Source organism: Panthera pardus, unplaced genomic scaffold (genome assembly GCF_024362965.1).
Source record: "Panthera pardus isolate Hobbes unplaced genomic scaffold, ASM2436296v1 HiC_scaffold_2, whole genome shotgun sequence".
Classification (NCBI taxonomy): domain Eukaryota; kingdom Metazoa; phylum Chordata; class Mammalia; order Carnivora; family Felidae; genus Panthera; species Panthera pardus.
In genome coordinates this window covers 63388983-63414418 of record NW_026526765.1, presented here as the reverse complement: position 1 = coordinate 63414418, position 25436 = coordinate 63388983, and the positions used below count along the sequence as shown (strand labels likewise).

At 38.2% G+C, this 25436-nt stretch overlaps 1 protein-coding gene across 4 annotated transcripts in view; it reads right to left on the bottom strand.

Annotated features, from left to right (window-relative positions):
• Positions 1-1045: 1045 nt before the first annotated feature.
• The window catches only part of CPEB4 (cytoplasmic polyadenylation element binding protein 4), a 67348-nt gene continuing 42957 nt past the window's right edge, over positions 1046-25436 (bottom strand). For 2 of the 4 annotated variants that reach the window (XM_019450346.2, XM_019450349.2), the window contains 7 exons: positions 17573-17596; positions 15683-15856; positions 12447-12536; positions 11955-12073; positions 9671-9785; positions 8149-8330; positions 1046-5486 (listed from right to left, as the gene is read on the bottom strand). In XM_019450346.2, coding sequence (XP_019305891.1) covers positions 5259-5486; positions 8149-8330; positions 9671-9785; positions 11955-12073; positions 12447-12536; positions 15683-15856; positions 17573-17596 — 932 coding nt within the window. In that variant the 3' untranslated portion in view covers positions 1046-5258. The remainder of the gene's footprint in view (positions 5487-8148; positions 8331-9670; positions 9786-11954; positions 12074-12446; positions 12537-15682; positions 15857-17572; positions 17597-25436) is intronic. The other 2 variants (XM_019450347.2, XM_019450350.2) reach the window with 1 other exon arrangement.

Sequence of the window (25436 nt, the reverse complement as noted above, 5' to 3'; positions counted from 1 at the left end):
ATGTTGTCGAAGTGGCAACCAAACACCACCCACATCTCCAATGTCCCCTGGGGCTTCCTCAGGGGCCCTTTACTGAACTGGGAACATAAGTTTTCCCGCTATTGTCAGCCAAAGCTTGAGTGACCCAGTATTCCCGGGGGAATATCTAAGCGCTGCTTAGCCCTTCAGGCTAAGGCCCCTCAGGCTCCCCTACAGCTGGAAGAGCTACAGGTTGGAAAGACAAGTTAGAAGCAAAAGACCTCTACAGTCCATTTGTCTCAGGACGAGAACGGCTTCTTCTCGTCTTAAGACTACTATCCTCGAGGTGAGAAAGAACAGAAATTAAATTTGACAAGACAGAACATTCTCCGTGTTACGCTTCATGCCATAATAAGTCCTGAAGTTAAAAGTTTGAAGATGTGGTGTAAAATGTAAACACGAATACATTGTGGTGCTCGGTAGTCCACGTGATTAACGAATCGAGTCAGAGATCGTACTTTCAATTCACATGCTACAGAGATTATTATCCCAGAGGCCATATCCTGTGACGTTAGGATCCAGGGAAAAACTAGGGGTTTGAAAGTCCAGACTTATTAACCAAGATCCTCTTGTACGGTGGCCAAAAATCAAGGCTCTTCATTAGCAAAGACCACAAATCAAACCCCCCACATATTGACCTTTCCTTACTTTTACTGGACATTGGCCTTCAGCAGGTGACCGAATGCTCGAATCCTGGCCGAGGCCTCCCATACACACGGGAGGCTATTTAAAAAAAAAAAAAAAAAAGAAAGAAAGAAAAGAAAAGGAAAGGGGGAAAAAAAAGGACTCTGCAGGGCAACGTGTGAACTAATAGCACAGATCAAAGACAACAACCCACAGATATTTACAAACTTACACAAGCAACGCATACTTGCGACTGGTCCCTATATGGCTGGACATCTTTTCGTATCAGTATGTTCTGCCTTGGCCCGAGATATACACCTAATATTTTTTTAAAGGTTTCATTCCTGATCATGGAAGCATAACCTACTCATGTTGCAAATAAATAAGTATATTAAAAAGAAAGCTGAGTTAAAAGTTTTATTCATTCAACATCTCACATTACAAATATTTAAAAATTATATGCATACTGGTATAAATAGTCATTTGCAAACTATTTAATAACATTAATTTTCCACTAGCACTTCAACAAATGAACTCTTTTAAAAAAGGAACTGTGTTATATAACTTAAGAGTAGAACATACAAAAATAGGAACTTAACGTGAAAATGACTTTAATAAAAAATGAATTACCCTTATTTAAAATGCTATAATAAATACTACAACCTCCCCATACACAGTAAAAACTATATGGAAATTCAGCCAAGTAGTACAATTAACTGACATACTTAAATAACTTTTCCTTCTGATAATATGAGCAATACACTGGAAAAAAAAAAAAAAACATTAGGGATTAGTAAAAACTAGACACCCACTTGCTAAAAGTTTCACTTCCAAAAAATATAACAAAAATCTGATGAAAATTATAAAAACTAATTATACTTTAAATTTTAAAAATATAAAAAATAAAACAGTTGAATACAATATTGTCCCAATTCTTACAATGCTATCAATCACAGTAGCTTTAAAATAAGATAATAAAATAAAGCAAATGACCAAAACCTCTTTTATTCCATTTTTAAAAATAATCTCAAATTTACATTAGTAGAAAGATTGATTTCTGATTCTTTTCTTTAGAAACACCAGCAAGAAAGAGGATTACTCTTAACAGTAGAAAATGACATTTTTAAATGTCTGCAATTAAAAACAAAGAATTACACTGCAAAGATCTTTCAAAAGTTTGAAATAAGTATTGCACATAACTTGAAGTTAACTTGCCACAATTCATCACATTCAAGTTTTAAATCACCTTTTAACAGAAGATTCAACTCTTCAAAACAAAAGGGGTGAATTATCAAGTCTTTCCAACAGCACTCTCATAAAATGCTAAATTCGTTCACTGCAAGTTTTATTTTGCATTCTGCAGAGGTCTGTGTATGGAGAAGTATATATATTATACCAAAGCGTGGGGACCAGAAGGGGAAGGGAGAGAGGGTTCCTTTACATAGAAAATAATCAGAAACACTTTATTTTACATTGCAAAAATAACCATGTAATTACTCTGTAACTACATTGTAAGTACATGGCTGGTGCCATGCTAGTGTGCTAGAACTACATGCTTGGTAAATTGAAGTGATACCCTAAAATCTGTAAACTAATTCCATGTTAATTACGTTTTGAGTTACATGGTAACTCCCAACTACAATCCCGTGTAATCTGAAGGACATGTAATCAATAACGTTCAGAGTAATAGATAATAATTGTTTATGCCCTGTAAATTGAAGTGTAACCAAATAATCTGTAAACACGCTTGTCACACAATCACAAGTAAATATTAGTAGAATAACAATTTCTTACATTAGTCATGCATACTAACATTACACACCTGTCCCACGGCAGGCTATTTTTTTTTTTCTTTATATATAATTAAAAGAGCAGACATCTCTGAATCAAACACTTAACATCAATTTATTAATATTAAAAATGGCTAAACATTCACCAAGAATGTCTGCGTTGTGAATAATTTTAAAAACTTAGTAAGAAGCTGTAGACAATTTTGTTATTTTAAATTTCTACCCTATGCTTATGCGTTTAATTTTTTGTCTTTTTAGGAACTACCGTGTTATCTGTCATTTTCATGCGAATTTTTTTCATTAATTTGTGACTTTACATAGACTATTTCTTAAATTATAGGTGCACCAATAGCTGGTGCTGGGGAAGGATGTTTAAGCAACATGCTTTCTCTTCTCTGCAGACTCTAAAATAGCATTGCCAGTGCACAACATTCATAATTTAAAATGTATGCAGAGCACTGAAATGTATAAAAAGCAGAATATAAGAAAATAAAATTTATTAAAATTATTTATATTAAAAAATGAAGTATATGAAGATCTCTCAGTAATAAAAGTACAAAAAGCTACTCTTTGCAATATGAAAAATTGAGGTATTGCATAAAGAGATATCCCGTCAGTGAAAAGTGTGCCTAAAAATGTTCACTGTTGGAAAAACAAGATATACAAAAGTAGTGCATAACAAATATACATTATGTGCATGACAAAATAAGTTAGCTACAAAAACACTGTACCGAAATTCAGCAGGTCATGTACAAAGGGAAAAATTATTATTCAAAGCTAGTTCTCAAACAGTGTTATTTCTTGTTAACTCATCACACCTGTTTACTGAGTAGGAACAGTACAATAGCACACCCCAAGCCACCTACAAGCATCGAAAAGAATAAAAAGAGGCAAATGAACGTTTCGGTTAGAATCATGTAGTTCAGGAGAAAAGAAAAAAAAGTCCCTGACCAGCTACACAAGAGCACCCTCCATTCGCATGACTGCTTTCCGTATTTGCAGGGAATTCTTTAAAAGCAGCTCCCTTTCTATGTCTGACCATTAGACAGCATATGCCTCCATTTTGACCTTTGGAACTTAACAGGTATGCAGTTCGTTAAAGCCTGTGCTAAAAATAAAGGACTGCTTTTCCTAACGATAATCAGCAGGGGTCATCAGCCAGGTGGTTCCACCGTAGTGCTGGGGCAAGTCTTTGGTTTTGAAGGATCCAAGACGGTACTGTTAGGTAGCACAACTAGCAGGATTTTTGTTAATGTTTTGCACACCGGTAATAATCCTTTTGGTGGTGGGTAGGGCATTTGATAAGAGAATGTCAATTAAAATAAAAGTTACTTCCATGACCAGGGCTTCAAGAGACTATTTTAAATTTACCCCTGAAGCGTACTGTTCAACACATAATAACGCCTTTCGAAGCTAGAATTTTATGTATAATAAAGCATGCATTACTTGATGAAGTTGGCACTTCAAACACTGACTATGTCCCATGCTAAGTTCTGAAACGGTAATGTTATTTTTATTTTATAGGAAGAGTAAGATAAACATACGTACCTTTGCACAGATTTACACAGTTACTTAGTTCAACAGTGCAAAACACTCTGCAACTACTTAACTTTTTTTTTTTAACTTTTTTTTTTTTCCGTTGTCTATGTTACAACTAAATTACAGGATACCCAAAGCAACTTTAAATCTAAAAGTAAGCCAATCGGCAGCCAATTTGTATATTGGTTTTGTTTCCCAGTTTGGGCTACAACTGTACTGTTAACACAAAATCAAAACTGATGTCCTTGAGGTATCTCTAGATCCGTTCTGTTCTGTTTTGTTTTTTAACGTCAAAATGGAGAGCAAAGGCTGACACCTGATGAGTGTTTACTAAATTAGGATATAGAGTTTATATATAACATCAAAAATAAAATTTATACATTTGTTCTTCGGGGGGAGGAAATGCTAGTTTTCCCACCAGTTGTCATTAATTCTAGCTTTGGTAGGTTCCTGGGGCCGTGACCAGACGAGGAAGTTTAAAAATAAATAAGTGCACTCCCCTCAGTAGTACATTTACCCAATTTTTACATTCTAAAGGTTTTTAAATGGTTGAAAAGAAAATAAACCTAGCTCTGCCTACTTTACTTTTTTTTTTTTTTTTTCTGCTGTGGTAGTAACTCGGAGGCGTCATGAAATTCTACTCGGCCTCGAAACCCTTACAGTTTGTTCTAATGCTGCTTCGATCTTGCTCATGCATTTGTGTTTGCTTTAACATGCTCTTTCCTGTTAATAATTGTTAACTTCCTCCACTGCTGTAAATGAATAAAACGGTGGGGGGGGGGGGATGGCAAAAAAGAGAGGCAAAAAAGAAAGAAAGGAAAAGGCAAAAGCACTTCTCTGGGGGAAAAACTGTGTCAGGACAGACTGATAGTGTTACTGTTGCATGGTTAATTTTAATAAAAGTATTCTTATATGTTATATTATTAACAATAATTTAATTAAAAACCCAAAATACTCTATTGTTTCATTTCTCTTTTAATATTTCTCTTTCTCCTCTAAGAAAATGTTACAGGAAGTTTTGGATCCTCTTGGTCTCCAGCAAAACAAGAGAATAAAACTTCCGTGCAACACGATGGCAATACGAAAAAGGAGTTCGTACGTACTGTTTTCAGTGACACGAGAATCTACAAAACGCCTATATTATAGGTCATTCTTTTTGTTACACTATTGTTAAGTTACGGGCTGCTACAAAAGGACATGCCAGCGTGAAGAGGGCGAGGAAGGGGTCAGAATTAACAGAAGAGTGCACTTATTCTGAGGCCTGAAAATGAGCACTGTAGTTACCCTTTAGTTCCAGCGGAATGAAATATGTCGCGGACGGTCACCGCCTTCCTTCACCAGGGGCTTGTGGAACTCCCTGCCAGCACGAGAATGAATAGCAGCCCAGCAATATTCACAGTAATACTGCAGACAGGTAACGTTAGCACAGAAAAATGGAGCAAATTTTCCACCACAACGGGCCCCCTGACATTCATCACACAGCTGATCATCCAAGACATATGGCTTAACTTCCACCTGCAATCGAAAAGAAAAGGAAGGCGTTTACACTTTTCAGTGAACGGTCCAGGCACCTCTTACTGTGGTGCGTGCACTTCCAACCTCTGTCTGAATCAATCTGTGCCGGGGTGCCCTGAAACAAGGGTCAGTAGCTCTTTTCCTGAAATTAAGGCAGTCCAGTCCATCCTTAAGGACCTGGTGAGGCTTTTGTACTCCTCATTTTACATTTCTGTCTTATTAAAGAAACACTTTTCAAAGGAAAAACAATTCGGCCAGAAATAAAGAAGGGAAGCCAACTGTTTAGAACATCACGAGATTAAACCCACAGGAGCATTTTTATAGACACAAACCATCGCTTTAATTAGTGGATCTGGATTTTTGTCATATGTGGAATTGTAATTTGAACAAAACCAACGAAGGGCTTCCCAGTTCCACAAAATAGCACTTCAGTATTCGCATCAGAGGGAAGATGCCTGACTTCTGTGTCATAAGCGTCTAAGTTGTAATAAAGGCTGGGTCACGGTTTCTATTTACAGTGTGCACATCGTGGGTTATAATCACCCAGACTCGGAACTCTGAGCAAACAAGACGCGGCCGTAGTACTCACAGTCTAAAACCTCGCCTTATTCTCTGTCAGTAAGAATGGTTCAGTCTAAAAGTCAGAGGTGAATTTCTAAAACTGGGTCTGTTCCAGTGTTCAATAGGCCAACCTGTCATTTGAGTCTCTCAAGCATTAAAAATAACCTGGCTGTTAATTCACCAGTGAGAAAAGAGTTGGTTATTTTTAGTCGTAGAGAGACTCAGGGTTAAAATTCCCTTATACCAGGCCATCACTACCACCGGTGCCATCCGGTTGTGACAAGGAATCCTGACAAAGGTTAGCCATGAACAAAAGAAGACGAGTGACAGGAAGACGGGAAGAGCAGACAAACCAGAGCATTAGCCTTCTGGCCCCGAGGCCACTCCGTGACATCTATGGAGCTGCAAGAACGCTGGTCAAAGGGCTTGATTGCAGAGGAATACAAATGAAGCGTGCATTTCCATGACTAACCTTACACCTCTGACACCTTTGCTGGGATGAAGCGGCGAGACAGGAGACACTGCTTGGTCAGACGTAGCTATTTTTTCAGTGAACTAAAAGCATGCGGGCTTGTTAACTTATACTGCAACGTGTCTTGCCCTCTCCCTCCGTGTTTATGTTCGAATCTAGACCTTTCTTTTCATACGGTCACAGTATGACAGCCACTATCACCTTGTATTTCATACCGACACTGTAGCAGCGTATACATGAAATGAAACATAAGCAGTAAGTGTCAACCACCATCGCCTTGATAGTTTCTACATAATGAATTGAGAACAGCACGATACGATCAATCAGTAAGGACTTTTTGGAGCACAATGCCTCAGAGTGTTGATATCTAAGTCAGTCCTAATGAAAGTGCCAGTCTCCCATGAAATAAGGAGCTAACACCAGAATATAAATCAACACACTGCTTCTTTCATCAGGAGGGTCTTTCTAGGGGGAGAAAAAAACCCCCAAAGAACCCCAAGTCAGCTGAACTAATCAACACCACGCTTCCTAATGTAGCTGATTCACATTCTGGTGTAATGGTGTAAACTCCTATCTCACCACAAGCTAGTAACCATTTGCTTCTGGCAGTCAGCTCACAGGCCACACTTTGAGCAGTGTCAGTGTAAGATACAGTTATATCTATCAGAACATCAACTCCTCAGGAGATGTTCCCGAGAAGAACATCAACTACTTGTCCTAGGTGCTAAAACATCTGGTGAATGCATGAAACACCAAACTAAGAAATAAATCTGTGAATGCAAAGAAATAAGACGGATAACGGAACACAGAGCTTCAAATACAGTAGCTTAGAAAACAGAGGAGAGCGCTCTCTCCGAGGTTTTCTCCAGCTTTTTAACTCAGAAGACAAACCAACAAAGAGGAATTTAAAGTACCGAAGATAATGCTAATTACTGCCTGATTTCAGGTGGTAGAATACACTAAAAAGATTATGATTTCTTTCACTTAATCTGTTTCAATGAAATATTTCTAACGCAGTCCTACCAGTGAATTTATTCAGTCATTTGTTACATAGCACACTGGAAAATAGGGCTTACGAGATAGTCATGATGTCTCGGGATTAAAAAAAAAAGGTCAGGGGATCTCAAGGGCATCAATATATAATATATTGATGTGATATAATACATCAATATACAATATATTATTATTATATTATATTATATTATATTATAATATATTATAATATATAAGTATATATAAGTATATATATATCAATATATATATTATATTGATATACTTATCAATATAAGTATACTTGATATTTATATCAAGTATATTGTACTTGATATAATGATATTTACTGAATGACTAACTGAATAAGTGAATGGATGGAGGTGATAGCTTAGGAGATTAAATCAACCACAGTAAATTGATGCAGGGCTCTGATTAGGCTACTCAAGAAACTAAGAGACAGAAAAAAATCACAGGAACCCTTAGATGCATTAAAGAATATACACCTAACTGGTCCTACAGGCATAACTGTCAGCTGCCAATTTTATTGCCATATTAAAATTCCCCCATTCCAATCTTGGTAATGACACACCGAGAGGGCCATTTCCAGAACTTTCCAGAATGTAATCTAGGACTTACCCGTTTATCTATCTCTCCATGCTGCAGCTGAACAAAGCGGGCACTGATAGCAGCTATGTAACTCTGTTGATTAGAGAATGCGACTCGCCCAGCTCCTTTAGGGTATTTCAGCTCAGGGTCGGTATCAATCCCCGCATAGCACACACCTCCATACAGACGATCCATTATCATGGCAAGCTCCACTAAATAAGAAAGGAACAAAGACGGCATTTGAAATCAGGAAAAGCCATCTCGCTCACCAAAGGTTTCATCAAAAGCAGTTCATATGTATTCTGAGCTCACGTCCTTATGATAATTATGAAATCAATCTTTAATCTTTTAAATAAGGGCAGGGGCTCTGCTGGGTTTTTTTTTTTTTTTTTTACGTACGGTCTCTTTTAATCTTCACAACAACCCTATGAAGTAGGTAGTGATTTCCTGGGGAAATTGAGCCACCGAGTGGACGTTCAATCTGTCCAAGGTCACAGATGGTTAAGTGATAGTGCTGGGTCGGTCATCTTGGTCTGTCCGCTCTCTACCATGTGGCCACCATGGCTTTACAAGTAATAGTGTATTGCTTAATATAAATAATCAGGTGAACGCTAGCAAATTGACAGTATGGAGGTCGTTTTAGAATATCTCCATGAAAGCCTTGTTACCTTTCCCTACAGTCTAGTTTTCCACCAGTTTTTTATATAAAAACTTGAAATAACGAACGTATGGTGTTCTCCATGAGGCATTTAAATTTTGAAACTGCATTCTCGTTCGTTTTTATCTTATCTCATTTATACTATTAAACCTCAAATTACTTGAAGTCAGGGACGAAATTTCTCCTGTAGGTCCTACTTTTAAAGACATGATGCACTGCTGAAAACCCTCCCATGTTTCAGAGCTCAGTAAAAGCCGGTGGGCAACTGGGGGCTTGGGAAATAAACCCTGAACATCTTGACATCTAGTCTACTCTTGAAGGGCTCTTCCAGATGATGACAAGAGTGATGCTCACTAACACCACACGGAGCCCTTGGCCCTGCTCATCACACTCAATCCTCAAAACTATCAAAACTCTTTATGAAGCAGATACACTTATAACTCCTTTGGACTGATGAGGACATTGAAAATTAGAGAAAATAACTTGTCCAACGTCACTCAACTATTAACTGGGAGCAGGGCACATGAATTCAAAGCCAGATACTTTGATTCTAGAATTCTCTTGGACATTAACTCAAATGCTTACGGAGAATTTTTCCTAAGATATCTTTATAAGGGGAGCGCCTGGGTGGCTCAGTGAGTTGAGCAACCGACTTCTGATTTCAGCTCAGGTCATGATCTTACCATTCACGAGTTAGAGCCCTGCATCAGGCTCTGTGCTGACCACGTGGAGCCTGCTTGGGATTCTGTCTCCCTTTCTCTCTGCCCCACCCTCGCATGCATGCTCACTCTCACTCTCTCAAAAATAAATACACATTAAAAAAAACCAAAAACTTTATAAGGTTATTTCTTATGCTAAAGAATAAAGGGGGTATTTTTGTTTGTTTAATCATACCAGCTCGTAATGGTCGAGGAACACCACCAACAAATATAGTTTTTCGTGGGTCAAGAGGCTGTGAACCATCCATCACAAAGTCACTGTCACTGAGATTCCAAGGCCGAATCTGCACCTAGGGACCAGACAAACCAAAATGTCTCATTCTTAATGCTGACAATTTATGGAGAAATAAGTTTAAAATTACTGCAGAGTATCTGAAGAGCAACAATAATCCACATCATTATAGATCAATAAGGCTGTAAAATTAGGGGCGCCTGGGTGGCACAGTCGGTTAAGCGTCCGACTTCAGCCAGGTCACGATCTCGCGGTCTGTGAGTTCGAGCCCCGCGTCAGGCTCTGGGCTGATGGCTTGGAGCCTGGAGCCTGTTTCCGATTCTGTGTCTCCCTCTCTCTGCCCCTCCCCCGTTCATGCTCTGTCTCTCTCTGTCCCAAAAATAAATAAAAAACGTTGAAAAAAAAAAAATAAGGCTGTAAAATTAGAAGACTTACAAATAGCATAGCCCAACCCTTCATTACATTTTTAAGAGTAAACCAAGTGATTTTTTTAAGTGAACCAATGTTAAGCGAACCAAGTGAACCAAGATGGAAAGTTCAGTTTCATTACCTATTATAAACTAAATCACTAACACTTCAATTATCAGTAATTAGCTGTTTTTCACACTATTTGGGCTTCCATCCCACCCGATCCCCCCAAATCTACATAATGTAAGTTAGCATGGTACTTGAGGTTAATCAGACTACAGTGCTAAAGGGGCGCCTGGGTGGCTCAATCGGTTGAGTGTCTGACTTCGGCTCAAGTCATGATCTCACGATCTGTGAGTTTGAACCCCGCAGCGGGCTCTGTGCTGACAGCTCAGAGCCTGGAGCCTGCTTCGGATTCTGTGTCTCCCTCTCTCTCTCTGCCCCTCCCCTGCTCATGCTCTCTCTCTCTCTCTCTCTCTCTCTGTCAAAAATAAATAACATTAAAAAGAAAAAAAATTAAAAAAAAAATACAGTGCTAATAAGTAAACTATGATTGTGTGCCCAATCCTACAAATGCAAACTACTCCTAATACTAACAAACCTGTTGCATTATTTCAAAAAGCATTTCAAAGTAAAAACATTAATATTTGCACATAGCGATGGGTCCACTGCTTCAGCCAACCAAGAATAATATTTGCACATAGCGATGGTTCCACTGCTTCAGCCAACCAAGAATCATGTATCTCATCCTAATTGTTTGCATTTATTTATTGTTACAAATGCCCATACCAAAGGCTATGGGTAGGTTCATAGTGGGGTATTCCCAATATGCCCATCAACAAAGTCCTAGGCCAGAGGTCCAAATTCAAATACTGTGAAGACTATGGGGGAACATAAACAAGTCAAGTATAAAGAGTCTAGGCCATGGGAACTCTGGGAAGAGTGTTCCTGACCTAGACAACCCCGAGGGAAGCTCCACTAATTACTGCTTGAGCAGTATGAACCCATAGGCACCTCCATTCTGAACTGCACCCCATTACCAGATCAACCTGAGTGATAATCAGTTGTTGATTTGCCAGATTTGTCAAAACAGGACAGTTGCTACTATTCTTAAAGACCAAATTTTTTGATAAAAAAAATTTTTTTTTTCAAAAAGAAAAAACCAGGGGCGCCTGGGTGGCTCAGTCGGTTAAGCATCCGACTTCGGCTCAGGTCATGATCTCACAGTTTGTTGAATTCGAGCCCCGTGTCGGGCTCTGTGCTGACAGCTCAGAGCCTGGAGCCTGCTTCAGATTCTGTGTCTCCTCTCTCTCTGCCCCTCCCCTGCTTGTGCTCTGACTCTCTCTGTCTCTCAAAAATAAATAAACGTTAAAAAAAAAATTAAAACGGAAAAAAAAAAAGCCATATACCTTTCTCTATATACATAATTCATTTTACTTTGGGAGAATACCTTGTGCAAAAAGTTAAGGACATTTATTGGGTAAAATTTTGATCAAAGAGAAGAAGGAGATAGACAAATACGTATTTGTGATTTTTGAGTTCTATTACTCAGAGGAAATTCAGCTACTTTATCAAACGTTATTATCGACTGAAGTCTTTCAATGGTAAAGATTTACCAATATTTTAATTAACCAAAAAATTCAATGTCAAAAGAATGCGCACGAATAATACAGAATGTCAATGTTAGGAGGTTGACAGCAACGACATTCTACTTACAAACTTATCCATTAACAAACACATCAAGATGTCTGTGGGTTTTCAAACCAAGCAGAGATGGAGGCAAAAACAAGAAGCTATTTTCATGTTAGACAACACTCACTGGCTTATCTTTGATAGTGGGACTGGACACACACAGGTAGAGCTTTCCATCTTCTTCGATACATGCATCAATCAGAGCCTGAACAGAGCTTTCATCTTGAAAAAGCAGGAATGCATAGCCTGATAAAAAGGGGAAAAGAGGCTTATTTGTTTCCCTTCTTTTTTTTACATAATTCTTCAACAGAAAGGAAGGATAAACTGAAACTAAGGAAGAGAAAAAGAGTAAAAAAAAAAAATTAATAAACTTAAATATTCCTACCTGAAGTCTGATAGTATCAACATTAAAGTTCAGTTTGATATCTTGAAACGTATTTTGGAGTAAAATTTAATTTGAATAGAAAGTATACATTAGGTAGAAATTTTAAAGATGTATTTGGGAAAATATAAGTTTAACAACGGAAACTTTTATAGCAAAGATGAACATTTATTAAAAGGCTAAACATTAAACAATGTAAGGATACACTGTACATGTATATTAAATTTGGAGAATTACCTTTAGGAGGAAAATAGGATTTGCTCTCTGCTTTATGAGGCCAATCCACAATCAAAGGGCCAAAGCGACGAAAACTAGCTGTGATCTCATCTAAAGAACAACAAAGCAAAACAAAACAGTAAATTTAAATATTTTTATAATCACTTTGGGGAAGTGGTTTAGAGAAAAGTTTCAAATCTACTCTTTACAAGAACAGTACAAAGAACTCCTACACCTCCTTCATCTAGATTCCCCAATTGTTAGTATTTTACACATTTCTTGCCCTTCTTTCTACCTGTATGTATGCATGAAATCAACCTATCTACCTACCTACCTACTTACCTATCATTTTTTTTCTGACATCGCGCTCTATAACCCCAAAATACAACCACTGGCACCTGCTCAAAACAAGGCCATCTCCCCATCTACCACCAGGTAACCCTCCCAATCAGGAAATCAATATTCATACACTATTACTACCCAATTCACAGACTCCACCCAAATTTCGACCTATCCCAGTAGTATCTCCTTTTCCCTTTCTGATCCAGAATCCTATCCAGGACACGTGATATATTTAGATGTCCTGTCCCTAGGGTATCAGTATTCTCCAGTCTTGGAACAGCTTCTCATTCTTTGCTATCTTTTATAGCTTTGACAGTCTTAAAAGGATAGAGGCCATTCATTCTGTAGGATGACTCTCAGCCCGTACCATTTCCTCATGACCAGACTCATGAGTAGACTATAGGAAAATAAATTTCCAAAGAAGTTCTGGAAACGGTAGGTAAGCGTGTATAGATAAGACCCAGAAGGAGAGCAGGTCAGAGAAAAAGAAGAGATGGGAGATGTGCTCAAATTCCAAGCTGGTAGAACTGTTTTTCTCTCCTCCAGATTGTGAAACAGTACAGTCTGCGCTCCTCTTGATGCCTGTTTCTACAGTACCATTTAGCTCACGTAAGAGAGACTGGTAAATAGAGGAAGGAAATCAGTACCACCTAGAAGTTTTACTGGCTCACAAGTGATTTTTCCTGGGCACGGTGAGCTAGCATAGTGGGAGGAGAACTATAACCTTCCCCAGGAAAAGAAAAAGCCCCTAGCTTGTCTGATATGCTGGCAGGAGCCCTCCCTCTCTCTTGTAAGAAAATTACAAATGAGCACAGCGACCAGGGCTCTCTCGCTGGAGAGGTATACTCTCAACCTTGCAGGGCTCTTTTCTCGGGAGTGTTTGCACCTTCTCGGGTGCTGAGGTCCAGTTACATCTGCACTGCCTCCAAGCTTGCAAGCCAGCGTTTCTGCTCTAGTGGTTTTGTGCATTTTCAGTATTCCTTGAGGTAACCTCCAACCGTGCTGACCTACTTGCCTACATTGTCCAAGCTATCTGCGGACATTACTTTCCTTTTTGCTGGTGCTTCCTAATGAACTTTGGGTACAAAGTTCAACAGGTTCGAAATTAGCTGCTTCTAACCCTATGTCACCAGAAACCCTGTAATTGTTGAGGTACCATTCCACATAGCACAATATTCTCCAGGACCGCATATTTCATGTTATAGAAATAACTTATCAATATGCTTGGTCTTAAGGATAATGCAAGACGACTACCATCATTCCTATTAATTTGGCTCAGTTTAAACCATCTCCTTTGCCAGGTTAGTTATATCTACCTGTGCTTCTAAGAGTTTTAGAAACTGCACATTTAAGATGGCTCAGTAATTTTCCAAAAAAATACAGACTATCTAGGCCAGGAAGGAGTTTATCCCAGGCAAGGTCAGGTCAAATTCAGTCGTCTCTCTCTTTTTGTATGTAAGCATGTAATTCACTCATTAAACACCATCTGGGCTATAAAGACTTTAAAAGGTTAAAACACAAAACAAAACAAAAAACCACCTAGAACCTATGGTACTAGGGAAAATGAGGATTCCAGGCAGAGAAAAGAGAAGGCTGCACTTCGGAGCTTACTTAGGCCAATTTTGTGACCACGTGGTGAGCCCAAGATGAACACTTTGGAAAGCTGTGCCCTCTGAGGACAGGATGGAGACTGATTCAGTCTCACCTGAAATCCCAACACAGCTTCATAGATTAAACAAAACAAACGAAACAAAAGAGAACCGTGTTTATTTCAGTCTTTGGCTTTTTGAAACCTTTTTGTCTCAACCTTCCAAAAGATTGATCATCTTCAGGAAAATGAAGTGACTCAATACATTTAATCTCAGCCTAATGGGAAGCCATTAAACCTTATTATTATGACTTTACAGATTTTTAGAGAAAACTATTCTCCGTAACATTAATTGGTTGATTTCCATTTCCAATTCGGGAAACCAAGACAAAAGAGATTAGGACAAGCAACAACGTCACCACCACCACCAAGGATATATGGTTGCTCTATGGTCTGCACCTTGGGTCTTTACTAGGTCATTTAGACCCACAGAGGAATAAAATATTACTGAACAATTAGTCCTCTAAATCTCTGCATGGCTGGCTCCTAATTCAGGTCTCAGCTCAAATATCACTTCCCTAAAGAGGATTTCCTTAACCACCTAATCTAAGAAGATATCACCGTATCACAAAATAGCACAGTATCACACTATTTTCTTTTCAACACTTACTCTCTGATACTTTCTTACATGGTTGCACACTATTTTATCTGCCTTTCTCCACTAGAACTGAAACTCTATGCAAACAAGGACTTTCTATCTTGGTTATACTATAAACAAGCCTAAGAACAGTGCATGGCATTTTAAAAGCCTGTAAATATTTGACAAGTGAAAAAATACTCCTTGAATGATAAAACCCTGAAGATTCCCTTTCTTGTGGTACTCCTTCAGGCTTTATTTTCCAAAAGTTCACACTTAATCTAAGATTTTTAAATGTTCAATTAACCACATTTATGGGGCACTCATGAAAGGTAGGAAACAAATAGGAAAACACATAGTGGAATTTGGCCAAGGCAGCCCACACGGACGAAAACGCAGTAAGCACTGTTTGCCCACAACAGACTCCTTGAGCCGGTTTTCCCATGTTTACTCTTTTTCATCTAGCACAATCACTTGCTTCAGCTGGTTGCCAAAGTCCTGTTCCCCTTCCTCCGTAAACTACTCTCACTTGCCAGGATAGAGAGATAGAACAAAAGAATCATGCAAATCGAAACTGAATACCTGGAGTCAGATAAGATTGTTATTATAATAACAGCCACCACTATCTATGAGTTACCTACTATGTGCCACAGTAGGCACCGTGCGGTTAACAGTTCTTTGTAAATATACCTTCATCGATGTCAGGAGGTAATCCGCCCACGAACACCTTGCGAGAGTATCGTTCCACTCTCTCTCCATTCTGGTGAGTGAAGCAGTGAGGTGAACCCAGGCCACTATGAAGAGGTTGATCCCCACGGCCATCATCCAAGAATCCATCTTCCATTGGAAACAGTGAAGACTGACCTGGAATAGAAAGCAGGAAAAAAAGAAAACGCTAACAGCAAATGTTCCTTGCCACCGATGACCTCACCCAAGAAACCAGGAAAAGGGCAGATTCAATAAAACTGCTGCTTTTATTTTTCTCACTAGATAACAAATCGCTTAGATAGGCTCTTGAATTCCCATCGCTTTCAAGTCTCAATGGAGTCAGAGAGAAAAGCACATGGTTAAACAGAAGACTGCTCAACTAGCCCCCTGGGATCCAGAAACTTCAGGGAGGTGAACTAGAAGTATAGTAGGAGGGAGCACTCTCTTTTGGAAGCAGCTGGCAGTAGACAGCACTGCCTTGGCAGGGCCCCATGGTCACGGGCAACCTAGACATGTATACCAAGTATTAAGTTTGACTAGCAGATGCTAGATCACTTGAATTTTTCAAAAACACAGAATGACATAGCCTGCACAACCTCCTCTAAGACTGTCCTTAAAATGCACAAGTCCATTCTTAAAGTGAGCACTCACCTTAGTTTACCTGAGTGGGTTCTAATCGAAACCCATTTAATGCTGCTCTCCAACCTGTCTAGTCTTACAGAATTTAAGATTCTTAGGCATGCTAACGATCTATTTTCTTTCAGTTTGAGTAAGGACCAGCTGCCACCGGTGCCAGCTAATTCTAAAAACTAGGCATTACGTGTGCGGTTTGAAAATCCTGTGATACAGAAAATATAAGCGGAAGAGACCAGAGATGCCCAAGCGGTTCACATTATTCCCCTGTGTACTTGACCGCAAAATATGAACGTTGCAAATCATAAGCGAAAACACAGAGCTACAAATAACTGTAGAATCTCTCGAGCGCTGTTTTGGGACTTTCCGGGCTGCCAATTTCCTTGCAGGTACTACCTGAGGAGTTTGTTCACAGATCCTACAGAAATGTAGCTGTCAGTGCTCTTCCTCCACTGAAACATTCCGATGTCCCTTTGTTGCCACACTTGCCTTCCTCTCGACCTTCCTGACTGAACGCAAATAATAACAGTGTACTCGCTATGAATTTATCCCATAAAACTATAGCTCAAGGGCTATGTAATGAAGATAAAAAATTACTTTGGAGGTTATTTCCTATATGGTCTTTAAAAGTCACTTCCACTTTAGAGTTGAGCTATCTGACTATCCACCTTGCTTGTAAAAAGGCAAAGCTATCACAGGCGTCAAAAATAAGGTTTATTCAGGTACCTCTAGGAAATGGTTCTTTTAAATTCTCTAAAATTTCTCGAGTTTTTTTCTCCAGTGTTGGAAATGTATAGGATTTGTCATTTGTGTAGCTAATCTCATTCAGTATTATGCTGAAATTAGTAGAGAAAAGTAGACATAAGGTATTCAAGTATAACAGAGCTTCCAATATGATCAGGTACTTTGAGACTAGTCACCCCATATTTTCCTTTTTAAAGATCCTTAAGTTTCTTCTCCTAAGAAATTCCTTTCAGCAAGGAAAAAAGCAAAATAAATCTTCTGATACAAAGAAGTTGGGTTTATAATTCGGGGACATTATTGATTCAAATCCAAATCCTACCATGCTGACTCCTTCAAATTAGAAAGTCTATAATGTTGACTATGACACATAATGTACCGATCAAAGCTATGGTGCGTTCCCCCGCCCCCCTTCCCCACAAGGGTTAGAAAGTGAGTGAACTTGGGTCCTCTCCAAATACAACTGGTACATTCAAAAGTTAGAAACAATAATGTTACCTCTCCTTCGCCCATATGTCCTTGCTGCATGTCAAATGAGAAAAAAAACAAAAAACAAAAACAACCTTTCAAACATTGTCAAAATAATCAACTGTGATTTCAACTACCAGCTTTTGAAACTGAAAAAAGTTGGCTATGCTCTGCATTTCCTAGTAAATGTCTCAAAAACAAGGAATTTGGATGGTGAGAGGTCAATTTAATACACCCTTCTGACTTGTTTTTAAGTTCTTCGAGAACACTGTAAAGCTGTATTGAATTTTACTTGTGGTAAGAGAAGTTTTTGGCTATAACTGTCACCCAGGATCCAAACTAGGTAACATGTAACACGATCTAAACCGACTCCTACCATACTGATCTTATGTTGTCCCAGAATTCCCTGCTAACTAGCAATTCAGCAAATATGTCAATATTTAATTCAAGACTTTCTCACCACTACAGGATAAATAGCAATTTTACACGATGGCTTGATTAATCCCTCATAAAGAAAATCATAACAAATGAAATCTTTAGGCAATTTATAAACTTCCTTTTAGCCAAAGGAAGTTTCTTGTCCCTTGTCAAATTTCCCACCATGTCCCAAACGCTGAAAAGCAAAAGGTCTGGCATTTTATTGCCAAGTAGTTACGGCTAAGAGAAGTATACAATATACTGATACGTATTTCCTTGAATATCGGGAAAAGGGCAGTACAAACTTTAGATCAAGAAGCTTTTGAGAAAATGGCTCCCCTGAAACCAACTGGCACTTAAAAGCCCGGCTTGTCCGAACACCTGAAACCAATTCAACAAACATTGCTTGAATGCCTGATCTGGCTGGGCACTACAGACAAAGCACATGGCCCTGACTACACAGAACTAGCAAACTTAAATGCCAGACAGCCGCATAAGCAAATAATGATAATACAGCATGCCTACTGCAGTGGTAGTTATGTGTTAGGTGCAACAGAAACAGAGGAGGAAAGCAACTGGCTCGGATGAAAGAGTCAGGGAGAGGGGGTGTGGCATTGGAGCAGGAGATGGGATGGCATGTGAGACCTTAAGGAACAAACAGAGGAAGGGCACTGCAGGCCTAGCAATGCAGCAAATAGGAGTGCTGTCATGGTCAGGAAAAGGTGCCTAGAACAGAAGGACATGGAACGAGTGAGGACCTGGCTGCAGAGGAGTGTTCAAACAGGAAGTCGGGGTAGATTTTTGAGTTAGAAGGTGGAGTCGTACCTTGAAGAAGTCATTATACAAACTGGTCGGGGTTTTAGTTCTTAGCCCACTAAATAAATGCTTAAGATGTTTAATTCAGTTATAAGTGAGTTGTAACTTAGAAGCACTGTGTGGGTATTTTCCAAAGTGAGACTGTCTCATACAAAATACATGTTCTCCCACTAGTAGGTAACATTGGATTTCACCAAAATACTTGAACAAATGGATTAAAACCACATAAAATCTCCCTCCCTCAACTAGGTTTTCACTTTGGTAGGTCTTAAATTTGGGGTGAGGGGAGGTATTTTCTCAGTTAACTTGACATAGGTTGCAAAGACAAAGATATAAAAACAGGTGCTTGTTTAAGAACATTCTATTCCTATAACTACTTCAATGACAAGGGAGTTTGGGAAAACGAATGATTTGAAAATCTTGGTTCCGTCAAACTTAAAAAGTTGACTGATGCTACTCAGATTTCTAAGAAAACAAATGTTTGAAAAGAGTAGACTTTTAAAAGCTATAAAATTAACATAAAGCTCTCATAGCTTCCACTTATCAAAAATAAATACAGTTTCAGGAACAGTAAATGCTATAGATTAAAGGCAAAAATAAAATCTCAAAAATCTTTAAATGTATACTTCCAAACTTTGATCTTATACCACAAAATTAAGCTGGTTAATACACAAGAATTCATGGTTAAATTCTGAAAACTATTCAGAAATGCTTTCCCACACTGAGAAAAATAAGTGATAGGCACACAACGCTTACAACCACAAAAACTGTCAAATGAGGTAGGGAAATTAATATAAATTAGTACCAAAAGATAAAAACAATGATATTCTAGAACACAGAAGAGAAGAATGTTTATTTCCACTTATTATTGTGCTGTTAATTATACATTATTTTTAATGCAGATTTTGACATGACAAAATAAAGTACACAGATCATTAAGTACAGAGTCCAATCAATTTTCCATAACATGAATACACCTATGTAACCAGAACCCAGATATTAACAGAGTAGTAAATGGTGCCACTTCATCCTACATAGGAAAGATGTAATAAGCATCTTTTTCCCAACTATTTCAAATTATACTTGGCTTAAGATTATGATGACGGAATACTTGAAACACAGGTCTGCACCACTTTATTGAGGAAAATGTCAGATTTGAAATCTCATGATCATCAAATGTTACATATTATTTCATGTTTCTCAAACATCCAAGGAAGTGGTGGGTAAAAAAAAAAAAAAATCACTTAAATATGTATAAAGAAATCTACACTTTGGAAAATTCTAGCTAAGTTGGCTGAAATAAACTCTGCCCAGATTCTTCCTTTAATTTTCAAAGGGTACACTGTTAAAGATATTTGTAAAATGCATGCTATTATTACACACAAATCTTCTAGTCCCCATATGATTTAAAATGACTACTATTTATATGTTTATCTACTTTTATTATAATTTCTTAGTTTTCACTTATAAAGTCCTCAATAATTCCATGTTCAGTATTAACATGATTCAAGAATGCTCTAAATGGACTGGAAACATTGTAGCTATAAATTATTTTTTAATGTTTTATTTATTTTTAAGACAGAGAGAGACAGAGCATGAGTGGGGATGGGGCAGAGAGAGAGGGATACACAGAATCCCAAGCAGGCTCCAGGCTCTGAGCTGTCAGCACAGAGCCCGACCCGGGGCTCAAACTCATGAACCGCGAGATCCTGAAGAGCCAAAGTCGGATGCTTAACTGACTGAACAACCCAGGTGCCCCATAGCTACCAATTTTTATGATTTCTAGATGCATGCTGTTATTAGATCTATTGATAAATACTTTCTCTCCAAAATGTCTCCACAGGATTGCTTACAAATGCCCTACATTCATCATTAAATTCCCTCTAGTAACATTCCAGTACTCTGGGATGCTAGATTTGCAAAGAAGGTAGGGATAGACTTTTCAGATCTTTTTTCTATACATCATTATAAAAATGAAAATATTATTTGTTTCTTATAAAGTATCTTTTTCTCATTGTTTCTCATTTGTCAAACGTTTCTCGTTTCTTGTCAAAAAGAAGCAAGTATCCGTAACAGTGAAACAATCTTAAGAAGTAAATACCTAGCATGTAGCCATTTTAAGAGTGGCAAATATTCATGTGCTGGTATCTAAAGCTCTCTCAGAGAGTTTCCATGAGTTTCCTATGTGTGTACTGTATGGTTCATAACGTGTAAATTTAAAAATAAAGAAAATACAAATAGGCATGTGGGAATTTGCATAAATCTTTTTTCTAAAAACCACAAGAACCTTCAGGGAGAAAAACTGGCAGGGAGAAAGAAAGAAGGATTTCACTTCTTGTTTTATCCTTTTCTGTATTATTTACATTAATCAACTACATTACTGTACTCGCTCACAGATCGTTTTTGGTTTTCTTCTTGGTACTGACATTAAAAACAAACAAATGATATATTAAAGAAAAGCAACTTTGTAAAGAAGAGGCTTTAGGCCATGAGGGATAAGAGATTACTACGTTTTAGGAGGCAATGAAAGACTGATCACACTCCGGCAACTCTGGCCTACCTCAGGCCTTTGGTCTACAACTCTCACTGCCCCCAAGCTGAGAAAACAGATAGCAATTCTATTTGGAAAAACAAGGGGAGAGGGCTCAGAATAAAAGATGTTATCGAACAACAGATTTTTTCAATAGGACTAAAAAAAAAAGTATGTAGGGGAATTAGTCAAATTAGCAGTCATTTAAAAAGATATAAATCAAAGGCTGGAAGCTAAAAGAATGGAGATGGTAGAACCAAAAAGCAGGCAATCATCATAAAGACTGGGGCCAACAATTCAACAAAGACGCAAAGAATCATTTTAAATCATTTTATAAATCTACCCCTAATGTAATGGACGCATTGTCACAAATTTTAAATCTACGTTTCACAGTGAGAATCTCCTATGTCACGTTGGCTTGTGTTTACGCTAACTTGTTGGTATGATGTTCAAAGATACTGATAAGATGAGACAAACATATTATGTGTGAAGAGCTATTTTAGAGAAGGGCGGAGAATGTGACCCTAGTTTCTCTATATCCCCAACCCTCAGTTTTTTATAAAAACGGAGAGCTGATTAGAGAATAACAAAAGATAGCCTATGTATATATCATGACCACATAGTCAGATGTTCAGTAAATAGTGATTTTCTCCCTCCACAAAAGTAAACTCATGTGTCTATATTCTGAGGTTGGTCTTCAATAATTACTCTCGGCTTTTCATTACTATTCTAAGGCTAACAACCGCAGAGCACTTTAGAGTTTACAATGTTTTCATATTATCTTTTTCAGGAAGGCATCTTTCAACATGCTCCTTATTCTAGCAACTAGAACCATATTATATACATTTTCAGTAAGTGACTATAATCTACTTTTCTCCTGGGTAAATTATACCTTCTCTCTTTTCATAGATTTCTGTGTATGTCGCCACCCCCCACCCCACCCCGCCGCCCTGCAACCCTTAAGCAAACAATCTTCCTCCTCTCATTCCAAAGAACTATAATTAAGAGTTGTTGTTCTATGCTAACCTTTAAAAGATCTCTTACGAATCTCCTATCTGGGACAAACAAATATTTTAATGGATGCTTCCAAGTAAAAGACATCCACAAAGAAAAGGAAATACATACATGAATCTGTTAAAACCTAATATATTTCCCTGTTATTCTATAACTTTCCCTGCCAGAAGTTCTATTTTTGAAGCAGTTAATCCTATGGGCTGAAGCAGCGGAATGGGAGGTTGGGGAAAAAAAAGTGCCAAGCTCAGGGGCGCCTGGGTGGCTCAGTCGGTTAAGCAGCTGACTTCAGCTCAAGTCATGACCTCACAGTTCAGGAGTTCAAGCCCTGTCATCAGGCTCTGCGCTCTCAGCCTTGCCTGAACTCTCTTACTCTCTCAAAAATAAATAAATACGCATTAAAAAAAAAAAAAAAGTACCAAGCACGAATACTTTTATACAGAGGTGGTGGTAGTTGTATGTTAGTCTTCTCAGGCAAAATAAATTCTCAAGATGGGTAAAGGGAAAATTAATCTTTTAATCTGATGTCTGTCTCAAAGCTACACCAAGGAATCTGAGGAACCCGAGGATAGTCTGGCCCAAGCTCCTTTCTGACTTGGCTGAGAAACTGAGTCAGTTTCAGGATTGCTTTTCATAACCATGAAATGGATGTTCTAACTATATTCCTATTACATAAAACTTATTTGGAAAAGGTATCTGTTCTGGGATGAATTGTGTCCCCTTCTCAAAATTCATATGCTAAAGTCCTAACCTCCAGGACCTCAGAATGGGACTATATTTGACAACAGGATCTTTCTAGAGGTACTTAAGGTTAAATGAGGTCATTGAGGTAGGCCCGAATCCAAAATGACTGATGTCCTTATAAGAAGAAATTAGGACACCATTCATGCACAGAGGCAAAATCATGTGAACACAGAGAGAAGAGAGCCATCTAGCCAAGGAGAGAGGCCTCAGAAGAAATCAACCCTCCTGGCACTATGATCTTGAACTTCTAGCCTCCAAGACTCGAAGCTGGAGTTTATTTTTTCCGAGGAAAAAAATGTCTGTTTAAACCACCAGTCTATGGTACTTGTTAAGGCGGCTCTAGCAAATGAATACAGCATCCAGAAAGTAGCTACGAAGTTTGGGGGTTTTATACACTTAAAACCCAAGGATTTCCCCTGTGAATGTCCCTTAAAAAAAAAATCTCTACAACTGATAACGGCAATAAATTGAATAATTCCCCAGAATGTGCACTACAATATTCTCAGCATCGTTATCAATTATTATCTGTTGAATTATACTTGCAGTGTCTTTTAAAAGTCATGAGTGGTATATGAAGGTCACTGCATAGTATGAAAACTGATGATCGAGCATGGCCAAGGGGGAAAAAAGTAATTTGATCTACCAGATGAGTAAGCCCTTTTTATCTCTGTACATGCAAATCCCAACACTACTCCAATATAAACTCAATATAAACTGCTGAAGCTGACAGACCACTCTGAACATTCTGAATCTTTTTTTCTTTTTAGTTATTGAGGATTTAAACCCTACTTTTTTCCAAAAAAAAACTTGGAGATTGCTTGAAAATTTCAAAACAAATTGTACGATAAAAATCATAGTCGAAATTCAGAGGTTCACGGGAGAAAGAGTAAACAATTCTTACACATTTTTATCCGAACAAAAGAGAAATGTCTTTCCGCTCAACAGTGGCTTGGAAGAAAAAACCTCTGAAACACTGCAGGTTACACGAAGTCGAATAGCTACATAACCACTTTTATAAAGGTTTTAAAACATGAACAGATGATTTATGGTGGGCAGGGAAGGAAAGCTCCTATAGTTCCTTAAAGTCTTAAACTTAGTAATGAATATATAGCAGCACAATGAACTAGGCTGTTATCTTCAGTTTTCAGAAAAGACTGCAAGGACATAAGACAGGAAGGGACTGTAATTCAAAATGAATACAGTAAGTTTCATGTTATCTATTTTAATTTTGTTTAATGTTGATTCATTTTTCAGAAAGTGAGAGAGCATGAGAAGTGGGGGGAGGGCAGAGAGAGAGGGAGACACAGAATCCAAAGCAGCCTCCAGGCTCCGAACGGTCAGCACAGAGCCTGACACAGGGCTCGATCCCACAGACCGCGAGATCACGACCTGAGCCGAAGTCGGATGCTTAACCGACTGAGCCACCCAGGCGCCCCTCTGTTAATAATCAGACAAAGAAAGCATGGTCAACTATAGACAATTCTTAGACTCCTCTTAATCCCTTGTTTTTTCCTTACAAATTTTTAGCATCTATTCCTAAGCATTCTAATTATTTTAATTTGACTGTGTGCCATGTATTATGCTAAGTGGTTTACATGCATTTCATCGTCATCTCAATTCTGTGAAATGGGTAGTATTTGTGAATTTATCTTCATTAAGTACAATTAATGCTTTACACTAGATTTCCAAAACATGAGCTAAACTGACAGCAAAGTTACTAAAAACTCAACACATGAATAAGAGTAATTTATCTATAGAAGCAATCCACCATAGAAGATGCTTCATAAATCTGACTGAAGAGAACAGGCAATGCCCACATCTAATCAAGGTGACTGAAAACTGCCTCAACGTCCCTCCGTCCCCACCTTGTTTTAATTCCAGGATTTTAAAGTAATCTGCTATAATCTGGACTTTGCTACCGGGGAGAAAATGACCCTGTCAGCCAACTCCAGCATCCGGTCAACCTAGTTTTATTCCGTATTAAAAATGTATAAATTGGCATCTGGTCCTAGTTGGCTGGTGATTAAAAACTGACACTTGATCAAATCTGACAAAATCAAGTTCTAGGACCCTCTGAGATGAACACTAGATCTGAGACTATGGTAGTCATAACCCCACTCTGCGATCCTGCTTAAGGAACCAGTAAGTTCCCCCTCTTTGACATCTCTTTGTTCTTTATCTTCCTACCTTTCAGTTTGAGACCATATTAACCTCAGCCAGTATATCTAATAAACAAAATTTCCATGAATGTAACAGCAAAAACCATAGAGTCTGTGGACCAGTAAAATGTCAGAATATAATTATTTGGGGGAGAAAGTTACCTTTATTTTTCTTTGCCAGGTAGGGGTCACAAAAACTAATCTAGTCATAAAAGAA